The following is a 26,699-nucleotide window of genomic DNA, read 5'->3' as shown; positions in this document are numbered from 1 at the left end:
ATAAACACGGTAATGTTCTTAGCTTGGTTGAACAATTCTGAGTAGAGTGAGTTGACTTTTTTAGAGAAAATTTAACTTTCACACAAATCTGGGTTCCCAAGCTAGTCGGAAGTAAAGTTTCAATTTGAAAAAAAATTATTTCTGAACTTTTCTCCATTTCTGCTGCAGGCCGGGTTTTTTTATGAGAAATATGAAAGTGAAAGGGCGTCATCAAGTTTTTACATAATCGTGTTTCCTTATCTGATATTTTCTCCTCTTTACGCTGAACTAAGGTTAATTTAGTTTTCACGACATCAAAGTTAACTTTTAACTTTTAAAATGATGAATTATGTAAACAGTGAAGTTGTTAAAAAGGTGCGTGCAAGGTTGTGTTGGTAAATACGAAATTATTAGATCAGCTATAGACTCTGCATTAATTGGGTTAACTTTCAAAGAAATTAACATGTCACCAATTTCCAGAGTTATGTTATGCCATTACTTCATTTGTTCTTTTAGTTATAAACTTTTAAATTAAAAAACTAAGATAAATTCATAGCTTTTCGCGATACAACTGGTTTCTAAGACTTGCTATATACGAATTTTAGAACACTTTCTCAGCGGATATTACAGAACGATGTTTTGTGTTTTTCTGGTTACTACTAAACCTCTTAAATCTAGGTTTAACATTACTCTGCTATGCTCTGTATACTAATGAAGACCAGGAGAGAAACCTTTCCTAAAACCTGTTTACCAAGGGTGCAGCAGATTTTAATCCGCGCTCACATACATCATATTTATCATTCATAATTAGGAGGAAAGAGGGGTTTCTTAAAATCGCAATGCACTAAATTTAACATTTAAAAAGTAGTGATTTCCGGAAAATGTTGTGGCATGGAAGACCGAATAGTTGCGGCTCATGTCGGCCAAAAGATAACCTCGTTTCCCAGCTTATATAGAATTTAGTTATGTTAATCTTATTATTGCTTCTGAAGCAAGAAATGCGCAAGTCACTTCATGTTATAGAGAAACCACACATGAAAATAGTCAGTTTTCAAAAATTTAACTATAGATACATATATATACTTCAAAGGAACTGAGTTTTTGCCACAAACTTAAATATTCTTATTCCTATATCTTAGCAACCCAATGTCGTAGACCTTAGATATTTCAAACTATTAATTCTGTTAGATCAAATAATCTAAGTTTGAAATATCAAAGGTTTATACCCCCTAGTTCCAGAGATATAGAAATTAGAAAATTTGAGGTTGTGGCAAAAACTCAATTCCTTTGATCGATTACGATTACAGTCTCTGATAGTTAACCTACAATAAAACTAAGCTTTCGTTGCATACTGCAGTGATCTGCAGTGGTGAATACTGCAGTAGACCGGACCGACCATAGAAATAGAAAATCTGTAAAAATAGTAATTTTAATTAAAAATAGGTTTTAAAGTCATAAAGCTGTAAAATGTCAATTTCAAGAGGTTTGTAATTTTAAATCAACAGTTATAAAACTCATGCAAAACCTTTACGCTTATAAAATAAATTATTAAAGGCGTCTAAACAATCGTTATGATTTATAAATTGTGAGCAATAATATAATTTATGAATTATAGGTAATATATATTTGTATATAGTTAACTAATAACGGTAAGCTTAAAGATTCTTAATAACAAAATAAACATAAAGATAACAAAAAATATTTTTTTCAAATTTGAGTTATGATGCAGCATCCCGCTCTAGTCCCGGCATTCCCACTGAGACCAGTGAAATCGTCCGGTCCTGCCAATTTCACTATTATTACTATAAGTTTTATTATTATATTATCATTATTATTATCTAGAGTATGTACTATTTATTGTGTACTGTACAGTGTGCACTGTTTACCTATTTGTTTTTAACTGCCCTTGGTACATGTATATTAAGAGTGTTTGTATTATTATTATTATTATTATTATTATTACTAATACCGTCGTGTACGACCAGGCTTCTACCAATGATACTGTATATTCCGGTAAGAACTGCTAATCCGTCTTTCAAACTAAACAAAATTAAATATTATTCTTCTCTGTTGTTTTCACAAAATGCTCAAATATTTTTAGGGTTTAAGTGATTAATAATTTAAGAGTTTGTCTTTTAAATCAACGAAAAAAGCTGAAGAATTTTATTTTTTATCATCTAAAGGTAAAGTTTTATTGTTTCAAGCTTTTTAACATTTTAAATTGATATAAACCTTTTTTTATTTTTTATATTCCCAATAAATCCCCCCCCCTCCCCCAAATAAACAAAAATATCAAAAAATATATATATTTTTTGCTCCGTCAAAATTATTTTTTGCAATTTTACTTCACGAAAAAGTTGTTAAAAAAAATGTTCTAATCTTTTTTCTATTTTAAGATAAATATAAATAAAAAGTACTTGACAGTAGCCAATCCCGTAGCGTCAGCCACAATGTTGCCTAAATAAAATTGTATAATTTTTGATAAATTCGATTTATAAAAATTGATATTTAAAAGGAGCTTTTTCTGATCCACATATGTGTCGATTTTTAGCTTGAAAAGTGTTTAAATCTTTAAGTTTTCTTAAAGAGGAATGAGCAAGTTAGAAAACACAAATTAAAATTATCTGTTTCCAAATTATAAATATAGATATCTAATTCATATTTTATCCGACAAAACTTTACAGGGTACCGTTGTGAATCGGGCATTCCATCTGTGTATGGAAGAAAATTTTTTAGTGCGCATAAAGTACCTAATTCCTCTAGAGGTCCCTTAAAATTACGTTTACAGTCCCTTTAAGGATTACACCAGTTTACCTAAATCTCCAATATGGCGGATTGCTGATACTTGAGATCCATGATTAGTCTAAACAGATACAAATAATATTTTAATGATTAATAAAACATTTTTTAAACATTTATCAGCAATAGAAAACTCGAAAAATTACTTTAAAAACCCTTGATCTACATTAATCTACATTAATCTAAAGTTATAAAAAATTGATCTTTTAATAGTCTTCAATTAGTATCGCTATAGCTCAAAATACAATGGTTAAAATATCTCTTAAAAATACGTTTTGAACATCTCTAGAGTCTAGACATAGTTCGTTACCGTTACAAATAACAAAATTGTAAGCTAAATTTATAAAAAAAAATATTAAACCAAGACGACTTTCACTTTGCTCTATATTGTTGTGTATGTTCAATGTAGATCAAACTTTTCTTTCACGCTTCACAACACACTAATTTTATAAAGTAAGAGTGGAATTTTAAAATATAAAATATTTACTTGACAAATTTAAGATTCACGAATTAAAGGACTTTCACTTATTCTAATAAATCTAATTCCGCAAACAGAGTTGGTTGCACAAGTTGCACAGTGATTTAGCCGTCGACTGGTCAGTTAGCCTAACTTTGGAACCCATTTTCACCCGTTAAATATAGATTTTTGTTTAATTATATTTTTAATTTAAAGACATTAAGTTTTTAATTCAAGTTCCGACGGATTATTAATTGAGATAAACTATAACTATAAATATGTCGAGACTTGTACTTCGTTGCAGTTAGTTTTAGGTGGGTTTATATCAATACAATGAAGACGACTATCGAATTCAGTTGTGATTTAAATTAAGCTGTTAAACAGCATGGATACAAAAAGTCAAGAGAATTTATTTATTTGAAAAAGGTTTTCTTTTATTATTTGTAAATTTGCAGATTTCGAAAAAAAGCGTGATATCAATGTGTGTAATACTTTCAAGCAAACAGCAAGACTCTCCATGCTTGTTTATTTCAATGACCACTGCATATCATATAATAAAGTGAATGAGCTTACATTGAGAGGGTTATAATGGTCACCAGTATCTAAACAGCTGTTTCCAAGTGCTCCAGCTGTGTGCACGTGGAAACCATGGGATCCTGGAGTCAATCCAGCAATACTCCCGTTATAACTAAAGAAAGAAAAAAAATAATTTAAGAGTTACTCACAAAGGATGAGACTGTAAAGACGACCTGAAACTCTCAAAATATTTAGTCTTGTAAGGCCTTATTTAATGATTTGGCAAAGAGCGAAACCTGTTTACAGTTGCAGGGAGTTATGAATATAAGGACGCAGGACAACGTTTTATATGATTTTATTAACCCTTTTTTTAAAATTAATTTGTCAGGGTTGAAGGGTTTAGGGATGGTTCAGGGGTTCAAGGTTCATGGTTTATGGTTTAGGGGCCTAGAGGTTCTGGGTCAAACTCAAAGGTCCTGGAGTTTAGGGGTTTAAGGGATAAATTACTTCAGGATTTCAAGGTCTCATAGTTCAGAGTGTTTATCGGATCAAGGTTTACAGTTAAAAGTTCATTATTCAGGGTTCAGGGTTCGGAAATCATTATTCAGGAATAAGGATTTAAAGAACAAAATTGTATCAGAAGTCTGGCTCACAGGTTAAAGATTCCAGATTAGATTCAGGACTGAATACACTCAATATAATTTTACCTGGCTACACCAGAGGAAGCATCCTGGGTTATCAGTATAGTGCCACTAGAAGATATTCATTTATCGATTGATTGATTGATTGGTTTATTGATTTATTCATTGATGTATTGATTAATTCATTGATTTATTGAATAATTCATTGATTTTTTATTAATTCATTGATTTTTTGATTAATTCATTGATTTATTGATTAATTCATTGATTTTTTGATTAATTCATTGATTTATTGATTAATTCATTGATTTATTGATTAATTCATTGATTTATTGAATAATTCATTGATTAATTCATTGATTTTTTGATTAATTCATTGATTTTTTTGATTAATTCATTGATGTATTGATTAATTCATTGATTCTTTGATTAATTCATTGATTTATTGATTAATTCATTGATTTATTGATTAATTTATTGATTTATTGATTAATTTATTGATTTATTGATTAATTTATTGATTTATTGATTAATTCATTGATTTATTGATTAATTCATTGATTTATTGATTAATTCATTGATTTATTGATTAATTCATTGATTTATTGATTAATTCACTTATTCATTTATTGTTTGATTTCCTGATTTATAAGTATTGCTTGTGTTGTCTGTTTTTTTACAGGTATAACCAGTTTTCTGGTAGTTTTGTTAATAAGATAATTTAGAATGACGATTCGAATGCCGCAACTTATTTCAGAAATCAATGACGATCTTCAAGCTGTCTCTCAACAAATGGAACACCTTTTATGTAACATTAGAAATTACCTAATGGTTGTGCTAGTCCCCGTTCCTGGTACGAAAACACACTGAGCTGAGGTCCTTGTAGCTAAATATGTAAACACATTTAGGAAAAAAAATTATAAATCCAAAATGTTAGTAAAATATGCGATAAATATACTTGAACAAAAATAGAACTTGTTTAGTAAACGTATGATTAATGTGGTAAGCTATAATAAGCTTAAATAAACTTATATTTGAACTGTTGTACTGAATTTTCTAACTGTACCTGTACCATGAACTGTAAACCGTTTTACACGTATACTACATGGATACCCTCAAATAATGAGTCCTTTTGACGGCCTAATGATTTCATTTTGGTTTATATCTTTAATATAGTTTTATATAAAATGATTTGGCGAAGAAAAAAGAAAGTGTACAGTTGCAGGGAGCCAAGAATGTAAGGATAAGACTGAGTAAATTTCGCACTGTCGTCTTTGAAGTCTCATATTTTGTGGGTAACTTTGGAAACTAATTTATCAATCTTTTCCGGGCAGTCGGTTGGTTGCTTTGTTAGAAGCAATCACTTTACCTGTAGCTGTGGTTGTGATGCTGCTAGCAGCTGTTATCAATGTGGTTGCTGTATTAGTAGCAACTATTTTACCTGGAGTTGTGGCTGTGATGTTGTTAGCAGCTGTTATCAATGTGGTTGCTGTGTTAGCAGCCACCAAGGCTACAAGAACAGCTCCAAAAAACAATCCTAGTTCAGCAAACTGAAACGGCCCACTTTGACGTTCACTAATTAGAAGAATGTTTTTAATCTGGACTAACACAAACCTTTCATGGATCTACACTCCAGTCCAAATCCTTCCTGGACCTATAATCCAATCCAATCCTTCCTGGACCTACTCCAACCCTTCCTGGACCTATAATCCAGTCCGATCTTTCCTGAACCTACTCCAACCCTTCAGCTGAACCTACTCCACCCGTTAATGTGCCTACTCTAACAGTTCCTGGACCAACTCCAACACTTTCTGGACATACTCCAACCTTTCATATCCTACTCCAACTCTTCCTAGACCTTCTCCACTCATTCCAGAACCTACTCCGACACGTCCATGGCCTAATCTACTCCTTCCTGAACCTACTCCAACTGTTCCTGAACCTACTCAAACTATTCCTGAACCTACTCCACCCCCTCAATGACCTAATCCAACATATCCTAAACCTGGTTCAACCCTTCAAGGACCTACTCCAGCCTCCCTCTATGGTCTACTTCAAACCTTCCTGCTCCAACCCATCTATGACCTGCTTGAACCCTCCAATGACCTACTAATGCTGTGAATACCTGAACCCGGAGAATTGGTTGCTAGGATTGAACTGGTCGAATTGATAAAACCAGTCTCTAATCTCTCTCTTCACCTTACCTAAGTTTTCTCCTTTAACCATTTTTATCTTAAAAATAATTATTTCAAAACTGTTAAACTGAATATTGTAAAATGATAGGAGCCATGGTTTCTCCTATTGATATCCTATTTTCTGTCTAATTATCCAACTGGTGTCAAGAAATCAGGATTTATCAGTTGTTCCGAATGTCCTATTGTGTTTGCCAAGGTTTATCCTTAGCGTCCGAATTTATGCCAAGAACATTTACTTGAGGTAACTCAGTGAATTTGGGGGGGTTACCACATTAATCTCCCATATAGGATAGGATGATTCATTTGGTGTACCGTCCCTTTTTGGTGTCTCTAGTCTGGATGGCATATATAATGTACATAACAGTCTGAAGTGGGATATCAAGATCAAGCATTAAACTCGATCTTTTCCTAATCTGCAGATTAATTTAATCTTTATTCGATATCAAGTGAATTGCCTAAAATTCAACCAACCAAAGTCTTGTATGCAGAAAACGAACAGCTAATCAAAAGCCCGGAAATATTTGCGTTCAGCCAATGAGTGAGCAGAGAAATTGTTGATATGAAAACAATTAATAGATCAAGCAGATTATACGTAAAGTTTAAAAGTGACCAATGTGGATATCGAGATCCCTCAATCCTGATTATGGGAATCCAATAATGTTTTTAAAAAATGTTTATTGATGTAGAATTACTGGTAAATCTTAATAATCTTTATTAACTTCCTATTAATATCATTCTAACCCCTTGCCCTTTAGACAAATTATTACAATATCGATAAACAATTTCCATGGTTGGTCTGTTTTCCTTAATATATTGACGCTTTAACATTAAATACTTTCTCTGAGCAGCAACCATTTTCTTCAAACACAGATAATCAATTTGAAAAGGGCATCTGTTATCTCTGTATTGTCCAACCCATCCAATATTATTAAACCAATACCTAAAAGTTATTTTTCAATTGTTATAGTTATAGTTTCGAAAAATTCTTTACAGAAGGCAAGGTTTCTTAAACTTTCTAGCATTGAATTAATCTATCATTATAATATAAGCAAGACATATATTTGTGTCATTTTTTTTTATTTATAAGGTCTATTTTTTATTTCATTATTTTTTGTATTTTTCATGATCTGAGATTTACTTTTGAAAACATTTATTCCTGTTTCGAGGATTTTTGATAATGAAGACGACATATTTATATTTTCCAGGAATGTTCGAAAATCCATCGAAAAATTATTTTAAAAAATCAAAAATATTATGAAATATTAACTATATAAGAATGCGTCGAAAAATAATCGATGACTACTGTTTGTAATATCTGAATGATTTGTTTGGAATTAAATTGATTTGCTTACGATCCGAGTTGAATGTTGCATCTTTCCGATATTTATTTTCCTATAGTTTTTGTTAACTATACTAAAAACATTGTGATTAGTTAGCTCAAACTCTTATTTTTAATCCAGGTATCTTTGCAACCTGATGGCGAAAACCTTTGGTATTTCTTACTAAGACAATTCGAACAGAATTAAAATTGAAATATCAAAGGTCTAAAATCAATAATCATCAAGTGGCAACGACATAAGGATTAGTAAATTTGACTTTGTAGCAAGTAATCAGATTCTTTCTTTTGTTCATGATTCTAGAAATTTTAATGCACAAATTTTGAGTTGTTTTCGAATAAATAAAATTAATTAAGAAATGATTTTGTGAATATTTTATTTATGTTTTTACGCTTAGCTTAATGTTATATAAAAATGAAGAATTGAAATGTGTCCGTCTGAATTTAAGAAAAACCTATCTGAGACTTACATATGGGATCAGGATCTCTATTAAAATGTGTTTGTGAAGGTGTTTCTGCAAGAACTGATCTAACTAAATGCTGACGAGAATCTAAATATTGTAGCTTACCGAGATATAGCGCGTGAAGAGCGCGGGAAGGCTTTCCTGCGAAAGAAACTGCGCAGTGCGGAAAGAGAAATAAAACGACATTTTTGTTAAAGTTGACGCAAACACAGTTCACACAATTCGCGGTGTAGTGTACTGCACAGAGGGGGGGGGGTATGGGTGCTCAGCCCCCCTTAGATCAGAAAAACCCCTGGAAATATTTCTGATACGCCTTTGACAACAAATGTTAAGTTTATTAACTATAAGTCTGCTTCGAGTTCTTTTATCTTGTCAAGGACATAAATATATATGGTTCCAAAATCTGTACATGGATATGAATATATCTAAATACGTGAATGTATGTCTGTATAAGGACATAAATTATGTCTGTCTAAGTACATGAACGAATGTCTGTCTGTCTAAGGACACTAATGTATGTCTATCTAAGGACACGAATCATATCTATCTAAAAACGTGAATGTATGTCTGTCTAAGGACATGAATGTATGTCTGTCTAAGGACATGAATGTATGTCTGTTTAAGGACGTAAATGATATTTTGTTCCGAATGATATACAAGGACAAATAAAGTATTATTAGGTCATAATTAAAAGTGAACAAAGATGCTGAGATGATCGGACAAAACTTGCATAATGTCGGGCATTCAAAGATTATAATGTCGGCACTACAAGGATGATAATTTGCTGAATTGCTGTATCATCAAATACAATACATTACATAATCTTTAGTTCTCTACAGCGTCCATCTTCACTGTCTATTTTGCTTCTAACATTCTCGTATATATTTGATCTATGTTAGGATTTAATAAGATATAATATTATGCAACCAAACGAACCAAGCTCTTACCACAAACTCAAATTTGAATCCGTGTATCGTTTGATATTTCAAACTATATATGAAGTCTGTGACATCAAATAGTCTCAGTTTGAAATATCAAAGATTTACACCATCACGTTGCAAAGATATAGGGATTATACATGTTTGAAATTGTAACAAAACCTCAGTACATTTAATTGTACATAAATGTAATAATTAGGATCGAAAACATGATCATTTTTATTCTGTTTAGGAAATTTTTACTTCTTTAAACTACAAAATAAAATTCATCAACAAATAGAATGACAAAAATACGTGCATTTTGTTTTATGGTTATATATTTTAGAAACATGAACTAAGAATAAATCAATAATTTGAAATATGATAACTTATAACAATTGTGAACATCAAGATTTTCATAGATATCAATCTTAACTGGAATTTCGGAATGAGAAACGTCTCATACATATCTTAGAATAATAATTTTAAAACCTTATTCCAAATTTATGGAACATTATGCAGTTTTAAACACTTTGGTTAATGTTTACTCTTTAAATGTAGAAAGCACACAAGGGCTGAAAGGTTTAAATTGAAAGAGATAAGCACTTACAAAATGTATTGTTTCACTTCTCGTATAAAACTAACTATGCAGATGCAGTATTTTAATATGCTGCAGGGCGTATACAGGGGGGGGGCAAGGGGTTAAGTGCCCCCCTAGACCTGTAAAGGACTCAGAGCTTTCACACTTCTTAAATCTTAAACTGAAGAGTGAAGAACATGAAAAAAATGAGTTTGCTGTTCATTCACTGTATTGAACCAGAGCACACCAGGACAGAAGTCTGAAAGAAAAATCTATCTAGAATGCACATTCATCCTAATCGGATGGGCGCTATCAGGGATTGGGAAGTAAGACAATTATTTTTAAATGCCAAGCCACGAAGGCTTGAGTTTGGAGATCGTAAAATACCATTTTTTTATTTGGATTTAATTTACTTTATTTATTGCACCGCCGTTTTGTAATCTTTCTTTTTATTACAAACTAGCTGAAGTACTCGGCGTTGCCCGTGGAATTTTAAAAATCGAATTAAAACAGCTTTTGTCATCCCCAAGGGTACCCATCAGTTTCCTCACTAAAATTCAGCCCATTTGATTCAGCCGTTTGTCCAGCCATAGCAAACATATAAAAGAACGAAGAGCTTTATTATACTTTTTTTCCCAACAGAAACTTTTACAAGTCATAATTATTTTCTGGACCTTTGTCTTTTTTTTCATCTCATAGAATTAAGTTAAGGTTGAGTTTTTCATTTGCAAAAATGTCTTTTACTATCTCTAGTTTAAATAATAATTATTACTAACATAACAGTATAAAAATGTTTTTTACTATCTCTAGTTTAAATAATAATTTATTACTAACATAACAGTATACAAATGTCTTTTACTATCTCTAGTTTAAATAATAATTATTACTAACATAACAGTATAAAAATGTCTTTTACTATCTCTAGTTTAAATAATAATTATTACTAACATAACAGTATAAAAATGTCGATTTTTTAGAAACAACGTTTTCTTTCTCCTCTTGCAAGGTAATTGGACTGTATGTGTACCTTTAAAGTATCTTATACTTTTATGCCTGATATCGAAGAAGCCAAATGTTTTGAATTTACAGTTCAAATTTTGCCCCCCTTCACCCCCTAGGAGCTTCTTGATGATAATGAAATAAATTGAGATCGAATCCAAATTCCAAGATAAAACTTTTCTAACGCCCTGCTTTCTGTCCATACTTACATGTCAGGAGGTAAGGGGTGCAATCCCCCCCCCCCCATAAAAACCCCGTAAAGAAGTTAGAGGGGATGCCTTTATTTTCTATTTTATTGTTGTTAACCAATCTTGACATGATAACGCCTATAAAACAAGCTTTTTAAACTCAGAGCGAATATTCTTCAGCATAACTCTGAGTATTATAAAATGGTTTACGTGTATCCCAGTATCCTTAATGTATCCCTGTGTCCTTGTATCCTAGTATCCTTTTTTCCCAGTATTCCTGTATTACAGTATCCCTGTTTCCCAGTATCCCATTATCCCAGTAACCCAGTATATCTGTGTCCCTGTATCCCTGTATCATTGTATCTCTGTATCTCTATATCCCAGTACCCCAGTATCCTAGTATTACTGTATCCCAGTATTCCTGTATTACTGTATCACTGTTTCCCAGTATCCCATTATCCCAGTAACCCAGTATATCTGTGTCCCTGTATCCCTGTATCATTGTATCTCTGTATCTCTATATCCCAGTACCCCAGTATCCTAGTATTCCTGTATCCCTGTATACCTGTATCCCTGTATCCCTATATCTCTGTATCTCTATCCCAGTATCCCTGTATTTCTGTATCTCTATGTCCCAGTATCCCTGTATCTTTATATTCTTGTATCTTTATATCCATGCATCCCTGTATCTCTGTATCTTTATATCCCTGTATCCTTGTATCTCTCTTTGTGTCTCTGTATCTCTATATCCCAGTATTCCTATAGGCTGTATCTTTATATCCCTGTATTCTTATATCCCTGTATCCTATTCTAAAAAGAGTAGCTGTATATGACCTAACTGTGGGGTTTGATAATAGCAGTTGATTACAAAGTATCATGATTAATAAATACGATATAAAGAAAATAATGAAAAAGAAAATATTTGTTACGAAGTAGAAAGTTGATTTCCTGTATTCAGATATAACAAATCGAATACTTGGTCCCGCTGTTGTTAAATTGACCCGGGACCAATTGATGAATAGAAATGTGTAAAAAACCTCAAAAGAATAAAGCTATGGACAGTTAGTTAGATAGATAGATAGGTAAGACGTATAGAGAAGTTTAAATAGACACAAAAGTAGATAGATTGGTTGACGAATAAAAAAAAAGATAAAGATAAAAATAAATTAATTTCTATTTACGCTTTAAATTGCTTAATTAATACGTAAAAAGAGGAATTTTACAGACGTTTAAAGCATTTTTCAGATATACAAAACAAGTGTCATGCAAGGGTCATGAATTCCAGGGCCGTTACGGGATAGTTCCTATGGGGGTTTATTACATGACTGTTACCGGATATTTTTGGGGGTGGGGAAGGGGAGGGGCGTCATTACAGGGCCGTTACGGAATAGTTCGAAAGGCATTTTTTTACAACTTAGTTACAGAATAGTTCTAAAGGGGGCTCAAATTGGGGCGGTTACGACATAGTCATTAAGGTTTTTTTACGGTTACTACGGAAGGATCTCTCTCGATCTTTATACGTTCCGCTATAAAAAAGACTGATCGAGGGAGGGGTGGCGGCTCCCATGGTTTTTGAGTGCTCCCAGGATTTTGGAGTTGCTCTCAGGGTTTTAGAGTAAAATGTGAAAATTTATCCGACTTTTAAAAAAAGTCCTTTAAAAAGGGTAATTTAAAACCTAAAATTTAAAAAAGCCTTCCTCGTTCACCACTTGATGAGCCAAAACCAACGAGGGTTCAATGTGATCAATACTATAACTAAATATAATAAACCAGGAAATTTCCCAAAATGACTGGTTTCGGATCAATTTAAACCTTGAATTTAAGCAGTTCCGCGTTTAATAGAGGGTGACCCACAAAAGATGCGACTTCAGAGAGGACTGTACGGAATCCAAACTGTCTGTTTCCAGCAGCAGCAGCTGTTAACTTATTCTTTCATGTTCAAGGTACAAGATTTAATTCAACGAATTTAATGAATTTAAGTCGCGGCTTAAATCTCCCAAAATCCGGTTTTAATTAAGCGCCTGCTTTAATCTTGAAAATTTTTAATACAAGTTTAAGTGGAACCAAACTAATTTGAGCCGTGGTTTAAATTTAAGCCACGGCTCAAATTCTTTAAATTCTGCCTCTCATGGATCATAATGTTTACCGAGTTACAAGTCCTCTTTACACGTATAGTCTCATCTTTTGTCAGAAACTGTAGACACACACCATGAAATATTCAATTTTGATCTGCTGAGAACCTACGAGTGTTCAAATAAATATAAGAATTGAGAAACGGCTTAAAAATCGTCTGTGATTTCCGATAGTTTATATTAATGGAGGTTTTTCAAATTTTAAACATTTTTTCTTCATTAAAATAGGAATTTTAATTTATTAAATGTTTTGATGGACCTACTTCTAAAATTATGCAGACTAAATATGGCTGCGCCCCTTAATCCTAATTCCCATGTTTTTCTGGGACACCCTGTGGACGAAGAAAGTTGCGGTAACAAATTCATGATAAAAGATATGTACGTTGTGAATTATCATTGACATTATCTGTATTTATCTTATGAACATTTTACATTGATATCGTGCATCATCTCCTGAATAAATAATAAGCGCATTCATCTTATATATTTCACGGATTTGTCTACATGATGTACACTATTAATCTAAAAATGATATTCTTATACGAGGAGTCCCAAAAACATTAGAATGATCAATGATTTCACATCATTTTTATTACACTGAATATGTGCTCGCTGAATTAACTGTTCTGTCCCTTTCCAGGCTCCCAGCTGCAGTTTGACCTATTTAACATGATATTCTGTAACAATTTGACCTATTAGGCGGTAAAAATTATATTCGGTCACAATTTGACCTATTAGACTATTAAACACGATATTCTGTCACAATTTGACCTATTAAGCTATTTTAACATGATATTCTGTAACAATTTGATCTATTAAACTATTAAACACGATATTCTGTCACAATTTGAACTTTTAAACATGATATTCGGTCACAGTTTTACCTATTAGACTATTAAACATGATATTTGGTTACAATTTGACCTATTAAACATAGGTTTGTAACTTTTATACTTTTGCCGGCATGAGTTTAAATTAAAGACTTCTAATCAACCACTCCTTAAGTTAAAAGATTGTTGAATTCTAGGCCAACATGTATTTAAATTCAAATTAAAGAAACGAACACATCTCGCCTTGATTAGTTTAGAGTGAGAGGGATAATATCTAGCTCTGGAAGTTATTTTAGGATAAGAATACTAACTCTAAAAACACTCTGAAGCAAACGAGGGCGGTTTAAGGATTTAAGAAAGGGGGGGAGGTAAAAAATATATTTGCGCGAAGAGGGAACAANATAAAAATTCGTGCAAAGCACGAAAAAAATATCTTTACTGCCCCCTGTAATCTTATAAAATGAAATTTACCCCAACCCTCTTTTGCTAAAAAGTTCTATTTACCGCCCTAACCCTACAAAAATTACAGTTTCTTTATAGTATAGGGTAGGCAAATGTCTTAAGAATCCAATTATTTATCTAAAAACTAAATAAAAAAATATTATTGATTGAACTTTATACATTAACATTATACATATCATATCATACTGTTCTAATGAAGGGAGAATTACTTTATATTTCCTGCTATTATTCTTGCTAATTTTTCTGGCAGGAGACCGCAAGAAATTTTTCTTGCAGGAGACTGTAAGAAGTTTCTAAGTTTATTTTTAGAGGTTAAAATAAACAAAAGAAGGCTGAAAGTAAATAAAAGAATTTTTGTTCAAAATATATTTTTTTAAAAAATATTAACATTTATTCCAATCAACAACAGTTCAGTTTTCCTGGGCCGCTTGAAACAAATGCATTTAAAACATTGATTTCCGAAATCGAGGCCAGCCTCTTTGGGTGTATCGCAATTCTTCCCAGGTCGACCGACCTGTCGGTGGTCATAGATGACCTGTTCAATGAGAGCACTGAGCGATATTTACATCACAAAGTTTCAGTGGTCGATAAAAATTTGATAATTTTCGAGTTTTGATATATATATATATGTTTATTTTTACAATGTTGTCACTTTCAAGTTTATTTATATAAATATATAAATAAAAACTATAGTTTAAATGAGAAATGACTGAAACTACCATTGGAAGCAAATAACGTTTTTCTTCTAAATCATGTTAGTTTTTGAATTTTTCTAAATATTCTTTTTTACTCTCCCATTTTATTTTAAACTTATTTTGATCATTCTGAACCTCCCCCTATAGGTTTTCAGGTTTTATTCATAAGATAAACATGAATGCTTATATGCATAATCATATGCCTAAAGAAGATAAATTAAACTATTAATATAAAGTAGTGTGTATATACTGTAAATTATACAACCGTCGTTTCTGGAATCTTGATTAGAATTTATTTCTTTAAGCGCAAAGCAAAAACCATAGGTGTACTTAAGGGGGCTCAAACCCCCCCCCCCCACCCCAACCCCCGGATCAGCAAAATCTATAATTTCCAGGCCAGGAAACCGAGTCCCTCCCAGAAAGGGAAAATTGTATGCCCCCTGTATACGCCCCTGGTAAAAACTAGGCCAAAATACCAGGAGTGGGGATGGGTCATTATCAAGATTAAATAAATTTTAATCTATTATACATTCGTGTTGTACAGGGTGTCCCAATAAACATGCGAATTCAGTGACGAATTCGATATCGTCTTTTTAGATAATTCTTTGATTTAGTATATGTGATACCTACTGAGAAAGCTGTAATCTGTAAGATTGTCGTCTGCTATGTTCGCAGTTTGCAGGGTGCCCATGACTCGCCTATCCTTGTGGATTAAATCCCCAGAAGTGACATACCTGGGGATTTAGAAACCCCTTCGGAATTTGTAGATATTCTGGGGATTTTTAATATTTTTTTTCTGATATTTCTGATATAAAGTCAAAAATTAATGAAAAACATGTCTGGAAAGAAAGTTTTCGTGTGTAACGTGTATATCTCTTTTAAAGGGGGGGTTGATTTTTACATTTTTTAAAATTTGAATAATTGTCAGTTGGTATTATATGAGTATTGTCTATCTAAACAACTTTTAGAAACAAAGTTTTCTGTAAAATTAATATTTCCCTGAGAAAATTACTTTAAGGGTAGAAAAAAATTACAAATGTGAGAAGTAAATTTTTTTACAAAATATGTCAATCTAAAGATGCCTGAGATTACGCTGATTACTGCCCATTTGTTTTCGTATCGATATCTTGAAAATTGTTTGATCTAGGACCAAAAAACACATTTTTTTGGAATTTTGGCATAATTTTTTGTTGAAATTTGTTTTTTGGCAATTTTTTTCAAAGTATGTAACAGGAGCTCTTAATTGTAAGCAACTGTTTTTTTTCCAAAACTGGTTTTTTTGTGTTTCAGAGTTCACTTCTAAATGAAACTATGCCATTTGCACTGTACAGAGATCTGAAATTGCACAGTTAGAAAAAAACGTTAAAACCTCTCTTAAACCCTCTAAAAAAAGCTGTTTTGTGTAGGAAAAATTGAGGATTTTCTGGGGATTTTATTGTTATTTTTTTTGAGGATTTTTTGTGGATAAAAATTTGCCTTTCAGTGGATTTTTGACAATTTAGAGTTGGGCACCCTGACATTTTGTTTGTTTATTTTTTGACTGCATACGGTTGTACTTAGTAAAACAAGAAAATTGCAGTGTATAAACAGAGTAAACTTGTCCGTCTTCACTGTTCGCTATAGACATTAAAAACACATCTTTACAGTCTTTTACACTTTTCATAACATAAACTCGAGCAGACATAATAATATTATGGCTTTTGAAATTAGGTATTACAATGCTAACTCATAACAAAGACGATAGCTAATTCTTCACTGAATTCCCATGTTTTTGGGACACCCTGTATATATCAATACAAGGAAGACGACTTTCGATTTAAATTTTTTCTTTCTACCGAGCTTTCCAACAACATGGATACATGGATATACACATTAACATGGAAACAAAGAGAGGTCAATTCATAGATTCTTTTTGTATTGACGTCCAACCACTGTATAATGGTAGAAAGTCATGAACAATCACTTTTCCTTGTAAGTTTTCATGATAATTCATAACACTGTATTGGGTGTACTGAACTCACTAATCTACGCAAAATATGCATGCAAAGACTTACTTAACTATTATAAGTTATTTGAAGTTAAAGTCTTATTTCTAATTTATTTCTAAACCTAAAAGTTTGCCAGTTTTGCGTTAAAGGGACTGTGAACGTAATTTCAAGTGAACCACCAAATGACAATGCCCAACTTTACAACAGTACCCTTAAAAGCAACATGTATTAATTACACGTGTTTTTTAAACTGTTTATTTTCATTTGCGTGATCTCCATGCTCAAGTAACTTGAGCACTTACAGCTAACCAAGATGTGCAAGCTCGGGCGTAAAAATCAAACAGTATTTTGCCGACAACTATATAAGAGCGTTGAATATTTATATGTATATGTCAATGGCTACCAAAAATTGTAATTAGAAAAGTGATTTAAAACCAAAGGCTAAGGTGTTTCAAAGTTTTCTATTTGACAGTATGCTTATAAGAAGCAAGCATTGGAGAAATTCACGGAAATAAACACTTATCGAGAGAAAAGACGGCGTCTTATACATTTTTCTTATCATATTAAGGTTTCAAGAATGCCGTTATTATTCGAGTGCCATCTTTGTATGGAGGGTCTTACCAATGTGAATAAATGGTATTGCTTCACTTTGGGGTCTCTTAACTTACAGTCCCTGTGAATTATCAAATTTTGTTACATTTTTTTGTTGTATCTTAAGCAAATCAACTGGGTCTTAACCATTGAAGAACATATTTTGTGAAATGAAAGTGCGCACGTGGAAAGGATTTAACAGGAAGAATGTCTTATTTTGAAAATTTTTGTATTTTCCAGTAAACTTTTTCCATTTAAAGAGACATGCCTGGTTCACTCTTCAAATCCGAACCCTGTTAACTTTTGTCAGATCAATAGATTTCGTCTTTTGTGAAGATTGTGTTCACTGACATGATCTTCCCCATTTATCCTTTATTAATAAAAAAACATAAAACAAGGTTTTATGGGTACTATTGTGAATCGGTAATGCCACTTTATTAAATATTTAGTTTTCTACAAGTATATATTTTTCACATTAATAACATATACAGCATACACACAGTACACATTAAATTACTAAAATCTTATTTCCAAAATTAAGAAAATATGTTTACTTCTAAAAGGCAGACACTATAAGTCTCTAAATACTATATTACCCAGGTAGAATTAGAAACCCCCCCCCCCCCATTTACGTCGTACCTTTAATAAAGCCTTAATTCATAATAACCTCTGACATATCAAATCAGATTTAAGTTTTTTTTTGTAGTAGAACGTCTAGGTCAAACAACCATAGACAGGTTTCTTGTGTACAATGATAGAAAACATAATAAAATTGGGCGCATAAATTTCCGACAATTTTTATCAAAACAGAAATTTCACAGATAACCTAATATGTTGAATTTATCATTATTTTCATGCCTTCATCAAAAAAAATTATCATCCAATTAAAGTTCTTTAATAATCTTATGAACTCACTTTTTAGTAAACACACATTCTAAAAATATAGAAGAACTTTTTAACGCATATAATTTTCAGTAAGTCAAGCTGTTAACAATTCCGATTTTTAATCTAATATTATGGATTACATGAAATTAGTTTTTATATCAAATTACAAAATGTAAGAAAGTAATACTATCTTGGCATTACACTATCCTTCAAGTCGAATTACAAAATTTTTCAAGATTGGCATAATGTTGACATATTTAACACATATTTTTGTTACATAGTATGTAAATACAATATTTATATCCCTACAAACTGCAGAGATATATGAAAACCTATTTTAGTTATTTTGATTTCACACGGAACACTTAAATTTTTTTTACAGGTAGCTCCAATAAACAGACTAAGCTAATTCTTAATTGTTTGAATCAGTCTAAAATACGCTATTATGTCTCATATTTATAGGAACTTACTGTAGGCTGGAATCTACGCTAGCGTGTTATGCTACGTTCAACTCAGTTTCTGAGTTTAGAAACCGAGCGTTGAAGTCTGAGCGCTGACTCCGCGGATATGATTGGAAGGTTGTTGTTCCTGTGATACTCAATAAGATGAGTAACACTGGAGAATGTTCTATCCCTGGTTCTGACTATACCCTCAGGGTCAACCAGGAGTAAATGCTTTCTGCTGGAACCCTGCATACCGGTCAGAACATACTGACCTTTACTACCCTATACACAACATATTGTTAACAAGGTTGTATTATAAAAGAATGTGCTTAGGATCCATTTCATTTTGATTTGGATCCGGATCCAGGTAAAGAACAGATAATATTTCTGTAAGATTTACGATGCTGCTAAAATTTGAAGAATCGTTCAAAGATCCAGAAATTTTTTAATCATCTCTCTTTTTTCAACAGTTGAGATTTGGGATCCAAACCTGCATATTTTTGCGGATCCGAATCCGGGCAGCCAAATATCCAATGGATCATGATCCTGAGCACTGGTAAAAATTGAACTGAAAAGTAAATGTTTCGAGCTTATACGTACAACAAAATTGATAATTGATAAATAAATTTAAACAGGTTAAGTTTGCTGACTTGGATACGATAATTGACTTATTTATCTACGGTGGGACCCATTAAATTGCGGAAAATGAAGACGACTGTCAGACTCAACTTAACATTTTAAATAATCTAATTAACATTAAACACAAAAGTTGTGCAATATACAGTAAACAGTAACACACTACCGGACCCAGTATACTTAATAAATTCTTTTTTTGTTGCTAAAGGTGAAACTATTTTCTTTATAACAACATAAAAGTATCTAAGATTGGATGAATGTCGTTTAATGAGCCCCACTGTAAGAATTATAAAATGGTTCAACCTGTGATTCTCTGACCAGGAAATCCCCATCTTTCTTTAGTAAACATTCAGCATCCTTCCTAAATAAATAAGATATATGATGCTGTTAAATAAAAATATAAAATGATTCAATAATGTAATGCTAGCTTTCAGTTCTTTTCGATCTAGCAGCAAAACAATGGATGCTTTATTACCTAGCTTAACACTTTATCTGGAGAAAGGACCATGAAACCATTCGTCTAAATCCCTAGCTATTCTTATACCTGGAGATAGGACCATGAAACCATTCCTCTTCCCCAAGCTATTCTTATACCTGGAGATAGGACCATGAAACCATTCCTCCTTCCCTAGCTGAGCTCTCATCCCTGAGCTGGTAATAGGTGTTGGGGTAACAGGTGAGGGTATACCCCCTCCAGGAGGGTTTAGAGCAAACGGACTCATGTCGAACGGATCTCTATGCCGACCAGTTCTCTGATCCTGAACAAAAAAGGAGTTTAAAAATTGTCTATTTCAATTCTTTCAAAACTTCATTCGTTCAAAATTCGAGTTTATAATTTGACAATTCCCCAGGGAGAAGAGAAATCAATTTTAATGAAATGGAAATCAAAAGGCAAGTTCTTTCATCCTTTTCATCCTGGATCTGGATCCGCAAAAATGTCCGGATCCAGGGGCAAAATATCAACCAAAACAAAAAACGTTGTTCTCCAAACACAAAATAAAATGATTGACTAATAATATATTAAAAAAAATTTCCAAATTCCTGAATGGAAAAAAGATTTTTTTTTGAAAATACATGTTAAAAAAAATCAGTAAATCCGTAAGAAATGTTCAAGACCTGTATCCGGGTTTGGATCCGTACTTTTGGAATTAATTTGTTACATAATCAGTTCAACTCTACCTTTCCTTAAAGCAGGACCTAGGTCTTTGCAGAGGCGCTTCTAATACTAACTAGAAGTACAGGGAGACAGAGAAAAATGGCAAATCCAGGTTAAATGTACACACATAAGAAACTTAAGGAATGAAGGGAAAGAGGAAACTCAGATTAATCAGCAAGGAATGCCCGCATTCATCTGTCAACGCTCTATTACCCTGGAGAACAGAGGTTTTTACCTCTCTGGGTCTAGGCTTGCTATGGAAAAGCTCGACTTGCACTTCTTAGAAACAGGTCTTGTGAGCCAATTTTTAAGTAAAACCTACAAACCGTGGAAACATGTAAATATCCATCAACTACGGACCTTCCTAATGTGGATAAGCATCAAGTATTAAAGTATAATTTACAAGTACTGCCCAAGATGTTCTTACACATCAGTTTCAAGAGTCCAGCTGTTGATAATCTACTCTAAGCCAAAACTCCTTTTATCATATTTGTCATTATTTATCAGTGAAGATTCTACAAATTTTTTAAATTCCACGTTCGGTGCCATGTTTCTTTTTCTTTCCCCACCCTGCAAAAGAGCAAGAAAACATTAACATTAATTGTGTATGGATCTAAACTTAGTATTGTACTTTAACATTCAACAATCTACAAATCTGCTGAGAAAGCAAATATCAAATTCCAGAAAACTTGCAAGGGTTATTATTTCATGATTGTTCATGGGTTCAGTGTCAGCAGCTGAAATATTGAATTTAGAAACATATAATAAGCTAAACTTCCTTGTAACAAACCAGAAATATCAGACAGAAGCAGAGATTAGTAGAATTCTGAACCAATGAATAGATAAGAAGAATGACTATCTCTAATACCAATTATTTTGAAAATATCAAAAATAAATGTTGGGGAGCTGTTTCCCACTTGAGGTTTACAGGGTCCCAGGGCCCCAAGAATTCCAAAATGGGAAAAATTCAAATACTTAGTACAATTAGAAGAATTTGGTACAATTTTGTAATTAAAAACCTTTATAGAAGGAAAAAAATGTTAACAAAAGCACTGCTTTTTACCCAACAATTAGTCATTTATTTCTCCTTTAAAATATTACACCGAACATCTGGGGGAAAACCAATGTTCAAAAAGGGGAAGGGGGAAAATGTTTAAAGAAAATATACACCCCTATATTACTGTGTACTACCTGTATCTCTCCGTTAGTATACTCTGGAGCGTATGGTATCTCTGTATTAAAATCTATCAGGTTGGAGGAGGGCGGAGTCTTCCCAGGCAGATCGTTGTAGTATTCCACCTCGTCAGGTAGGGGGGCGTGTCTTAGGGCGGGCAGAGGAGGTGGGCGGGACCCTGGGGTCTTCTTTAAAAATTCTTTAAACCTTAAAATTGAAAACCATTAATAATATTATGAAAGGAGTTCAGCCGGTTTATCCCATTTGACAGAAGTTTACGTATTGCAGGAAAAAATACCTGAAATGTAATCTTTTTAATAAACCGTAATATAAAAAGTTGAAGACGACATGTACAATATTTATAATATAGAGAACTAAAAGTCCACATTCCTGAGCTTGAATATTTATTACCTAAGTTCAAATGCCTGTCCTATTGTAGTAATAACATCCTGAGCTAGTCCACCCTCGCACTCCAGAACATAGCAAGCTCTGAATAAATCAATTCAATTAAATCAACAGCCTGGAATATAGAAGAAACTAAGAAATCTAGGTCATTTCCCAGAAAACAATTGCATCAACCCCCCCTCATTGACAATACTTCCTTCTGAACTAACCTTGGCAACATAGGCAATATAATCAAGACTAATCTTCCTTCTGAATTATCCTTGGCAACATAGGGAATATAATCAAGACTATACTTCCTTCTGAACTATCCTTGGCAACATAGGGAATATAATCAAGACTAACCTTTCTCCTGAACTATCCTTGGCAACATAGGGAATAAAATCAAGACTAACCTTCCTCCTGAACTATCCTTGGCAACATAGGCAATATAATCAAGACTAACCTTTCTTCTGAACTATCCTTGGCAACATAGGCAATATAATCAAGACTAACCTTCCTCCTGAACTATCCTTGGCAACATAGGGAATATAATCAAGACTAACCTTTCTTCTGAACTATCCTTGGCAACATAGGGAATAAAATCAAGACTAACCTTCCTCCTGAACTATCCTTGGCAACATAGGGAATAAAATCAAGACTAACCTTCCTCCTGAACTATCCTTAGCAACATAGGCAATATAATCAAGACTAACTTTCCTCCAGAACTATCCTTGGCAACATAGGGAATATAATCAAGACTAACCTTTCTTCTGAACTATCCTTGGCAACATAGGCAATATAATCAAGACTAACCTTCCTCCTGAACTATCCTTGGCAATATGGGCAAATATATTAAAGACTTACCTTCCTCCTGAATTATCCTTGGCAACATAGGCAAATATAATCAAGACTAACCTTACCCATAAACTATCCTTGGCAACATAGGCAATATAATCAAGACTAACCTTCCTCCTGAACTATCCTTGGCAACATAGGCAATATAATCAAGACTAACCTTCCTTCTGAACTATCCTTGGCAACATAGGCAATATAATCTAGACTAACCTTCCTCCTGAACTATCCTTGGCCACATGGGCAATATAATCAAGACTAACCTTCCTCCTGAACTATCCTTGGCCACATGGGCAATATAATCTAGACTAACCTTCCTTCTGAACTATCCTTGGCAACATAGGTTTTATAATCAAGACTAACCTTCCTCCTAAACTATCCTTGGCCACATGGGCAATATAATCTAGACTAACCTTCCTCCTGAACTATCCTTGGCAACATAGGGAATATAATCAAGACTAACCTTTCTTCTAAACTATCCTTGGCAACATGGGCAATATAATCAAGAGTAACCTTCCTCCTGAACTATCCTTGGCATCATGGGCAATATAATCAAGACTAACCTTCCTCCTGAACTATCCTTGTCAACATGGGCAATATAATCAAGGCTAATCTTCCTTCTGAATAATCCTTGGCAACATAGGTTTTATAATCAAGACTAACCTTCCTCCTAAACTATCCTTGGCAACATGGGCAATATAATCTAGACTAACCTTCCTTCTGAACTATCCTTGGCAACATAGGTTTTATAATCAAGACTAACCTTCCTCCTAAACTATCCTTGGCCACATGGGCAATATAATCAAGGCTAATCTTCCTTCTGAACTATCCTTGGCAACATGGGCAATATAATCAAGGCTAATCTTCCTTCTGAACAATCCTTGGCAACATAGGTTTTATAATCAAGACTAACCTTCCTCCTAAACTATCCTTGGTAGCATATGAAATATAATCAAGACTAACCTTCCCCCTGAACTATCCTTGGCAACATAGGCAATATAATCAAGACTATCAGAGTCTCCACCGCTGGCAAAACTGATCATTGGCATTTCATGTTGCAGCAGTACACTTCCATTATCTAAATCTAAACAATAATAATAAAAAAAACCAAACAATTTTTTCCAATTCTTTTCTTTGAAAACTTAAATGTTAGAAAAGGGGAAAATATCTGAAACGTAAGATTAGTAAAAATTATAAAACCTCTTAATGAACAACCAAGAATCCAACTTTAATATTAGATCTAAGTAAAAGAAATGAAGAGCCCCCCCCCCCCTGGGCAAAATATCAATAAAACTGAAAAAAAGTTTTTTTCTGAACATATATCTCAAAAGTTGGCTAATGTCGGATTGGTAAAAAATATAAAATCTCTAATTGCAAAATTTCTGCAAAAAAAGAGCGATTAAAAATTTCAAATTTTTTTTAGTTGTTTCCAACGCATACCTGATAATCTGAGACAAAGTGAAGTAATAGTTAACTGTACATTAGCTCCACTCCTAGATACGACCACCCTATCCCCCAGTATACTAGATATCCTTCTATCCACTCTTCTCCTTCTATCCTCTATCTATCATAAATAATAGTTATCTCCACTCCTGGTTGAAGGAGGGAACCCCCGGACGCCATGCAGAAACGAGCCTCCATGATTTGATATGCTGACCGAGCCTTCACCATGCAGTGAAAGCCTCCGCTATGCAGAAACGAGCCTCCGTACAGCAAAGCTTCCTTTTAACTCTTGGTTTTTACATGTAATATAGAATTTTTTTCATTTATTCAACATAGTGACATAAGAATTTTACTTGAGATTCATGTTGTTTATTAATTGTCATGATTTGCAACTTATATTGACCCATAAAGTTGTTTATAAGATTTATGTTTTACAATAAAACATTTCTTACGCAGTAAGAAGGCTATCTGAACTTAGTTTATTTTGTTTTAATCTTTGATTTATGCAATACCTTTTTTGGGAAATGTATTTAGATTTAGAATATTTGTCAATGTCAGATTTTGATTGTAGATTATAAAATATCAAATAATATTACTTTATTCTCTAATGTTTTCCTTTCTGCGTAAAAAATGTTTCAAGTTTAATAAACCATTTTAATAGTCATAATTAGTCACTATTTATAATAATTGATTAATACTTCTGATTTTTGTTTAACTTTTTATGCCACTATTTCGAAAAAATTACAAAAATTACTTTACTACAACCAAGAGTTTTAAGGAAACTGTTCTGTATAGCGGAGGCTCAGTCTGACTAGAAAATCTAGCAGGATCGTGTCTGCACAGCGAAGGCTCATGGCGTCCGGGGGTTCCCTCCCTCCTTGGATACAACCAACCTATCAACAACACCGGAAACTCCGGTTTAATTCAAGTACAGGGCCGACTTTGATTCTGCTAGAGCAGGCGTACAGTAAACATAAAAAATAAAAAATAAAAAATAAAATACCGTGGGTAGACAGTAGACCCCCAATATATGTTGGATCCCCAGACCGCCATTGGACGTTATTATATGCCCACTGCCCAGTATATTGGAATATTCAAAGATTTGTTTAAATCGAATAGTATAATCTTCTGTTTAAATGTTTCTCTTAGAATTTATTTAAAGCAACGTCCAGCCGAATTTAATTTTAGATGTTAAGGTTAAAAGAAGCAAACGGTGGTAGGAGATTATACCAATATAATGAAAACGACTTTTTAAGACAGATTCTCTTTGTTTCCATGTTTTTGTGTATCCATGCTGTTTAAAAGCTTAATATAGATCACAATTGAAATCAAAAGTCGTCTTTATTATATTGATATAATCGCCTACCACCGTACTAGGACGGATCCAAATACTGTAAAGAAACGAAATTTAATTTAGTTCTACCATGTAAACTAATTCCAAATTAATTTCAAGTTCAGATTTGGAGTGTGGGTGGGGGGGGGGGGGTTAATTTGTTAAGGTAATGCATAAGGTTCTATTATTACCTGGTGTTCAGACAAAGATTGACTCTCCTCACATACTCGACTAATACTCTCCTTGGCAATCGCAGACCTTGTGTCAAAATCCAGGATTTTCATACTTGTCAATACATTGAGGTGTCCGACATACCGTACAGCGTAGTTTATTCCATCCTACAGTACAGTACATTAGGTTCGTTGTCGGCATAAATGTCGGGAATAATAATAATAATAATAATAACCTTAGCGAATAGATGGTCTGAATGCAACCACCCCCTGGGAGGTTTGTTTACAAAACTAGGAGGAACCTGTGCTCCAGTCATTTTTAAAACTTCATTTTTCTAACAAACACAAACACAAATTACATTAAAAAAATAGATTTTCCGCTTCTTAGTTATTTTCATGATTATACATTTTCGGATTTTGTTACTTGTAAAATTTGTCACACTAGTGGTCATTT

The 26,699-nt window shown here is 33.0% G+C and overlaps 2 protein-coding genes across 4 annotated transcripts; both read right to left on the bottom strand.

Moving 5' to 3' along the window:
• Positions 1–1,586: 1,586 nt before the first annotated feature.
• On the bottom strand, positions 1,587–6,645 carry LOC111701970 (superoxide dismutase [Cu-Zn] 4A). Its single transcript, XM_023473481.1, has 9 exons — positions 6,518–6,645; positions 5,834–5,967; positions 5,218–5,278; positions 4,459–4,503; positions 3,809–3,923; positions 2,794–2,842; positions 2,397–2,436; positions 1,949–2,019; positions 1,587–1,760 (listed from the first exon to the last, which is right to left on the bottom strand). The coding sequence occupies exons 1-9, from the start codon at positions 6,616–6,618 to the stop codon at positions 1,687–1,689; spliced, it is 690 nt and encodes a 229-aa protein (XP_023329249.1). The 5' UTR covers positions 6,619–6,645; the 3' UTR covers positions 1,587–1,686.
• Positions 6,646–18,187: 11,542 nt separating this feature from the next.
• On the bottom strand, positions 18,188–26,581 carry LOC111701949 (SHC-transforming protein 1). Of its 3 annotated transcripts, XR_002765312.1 has the most exons (10): positions 26,482–26,581; positions 26,267–26,413; positions 24,740–24,863; positions 24,263–24,383; positions 22,475–22,552; positions 22,081–22,270; positions 20,328–20,491; positions 20,037–20,094; positions 18,701–19,379; positions 18,188–18,292 (listed from the first exon to the last, which is right to left on the bottom strand). XR_002765312.1 is itself a non-coding variant. In XM_023473438.1 (9 exons), exons 1-9 carry the CDS (start codon positions 26,560–26,562, stop codon positions 19,167–19,169), a joined length of 1,176 nt encoding a protein of 391 aa, XP_023329206.1. In that variant the 5' UTR covers positions 26,563–26,581; the 3' UTR covers positions 18,214–19,166. The 3 variants fall into 3 exon arrangements, 2 of the variants coding, with proteins under 2 accessions (XP_023329206.1, XP_023329219.1); XM_023473438.1 differs by having other exon boundaries at positions 18,214–19,379; XM_023473451.1 differs by lacking the exon at positions 18,188–18,292 and having other exon boundaries at positions 19,291–19,379; positions 20,278–20,491.
• Between the last annotated feature and the right edge of the window lie 118 nt (positions 26,582–26,699).

Source organism: Eurytemora carolleeae, unplaced genomic scaffold (genome assembly GCF_000591075.1).
Source record: "Eurytemora carolleeae unplaced genomic scaffold, Eaff_2.0 scaffold23, whole genome shotgun sequence".
In the NCBI taxonomy this organism is placed as follows: domain Eukaryota; kingdom Metazoa; phylum Arthropoda; class Copepoda; order Calanoida; family Temoridae; genus Eurytemora; species Eurytemora carolleeae.
This window is presented reverse-complemented; position numbering and strand designations above follow the sequence as displayed.

Coding starts and splice junctions, on each gene's coding strand:
- LOC111701949 (XM_023473438.1), bottom strand. CDS start 26,562: ATGACTGGAGCACAGGTTCCTCCTAGTTTTGTAAACAAACCTCCCAGG. Junction 22,271..22,474: donor GGACAGGCATTTGAACTTAG/GTAATAAATATT, acceptor TTCAATTTTAAG/GTTTAAAGAATTTTTAAAGA. Junction 19,380..20,036: donor TCCTGGTCAGAGAATCACAG/GTTGAACCATTT, acceptor TGTTGTGTATAG/GGTAGTAAAGGTCAGTATGT.
- LOC111701970 (XM_023473481.1), bottom strand. CDS start 6,618: ATGGTTAAAGGAGAAAACTTAGGTAAGGTGAAGAGAGAGATTAGAGAC. Junction 5,279..5,833: donor CATCACAGCCACAACTCCAG/GTAAAATAGTTG, acceptor TTACATATTTAG/CTACAAGGACCTCAGCTCAG. Junction 2,843..3,808: donor ACCATTATAACCCTCTCAAT/GTAAGCTCATTC, acceptor GTATCTGTTTAG/ACTAATCATGGATCTCAAGT.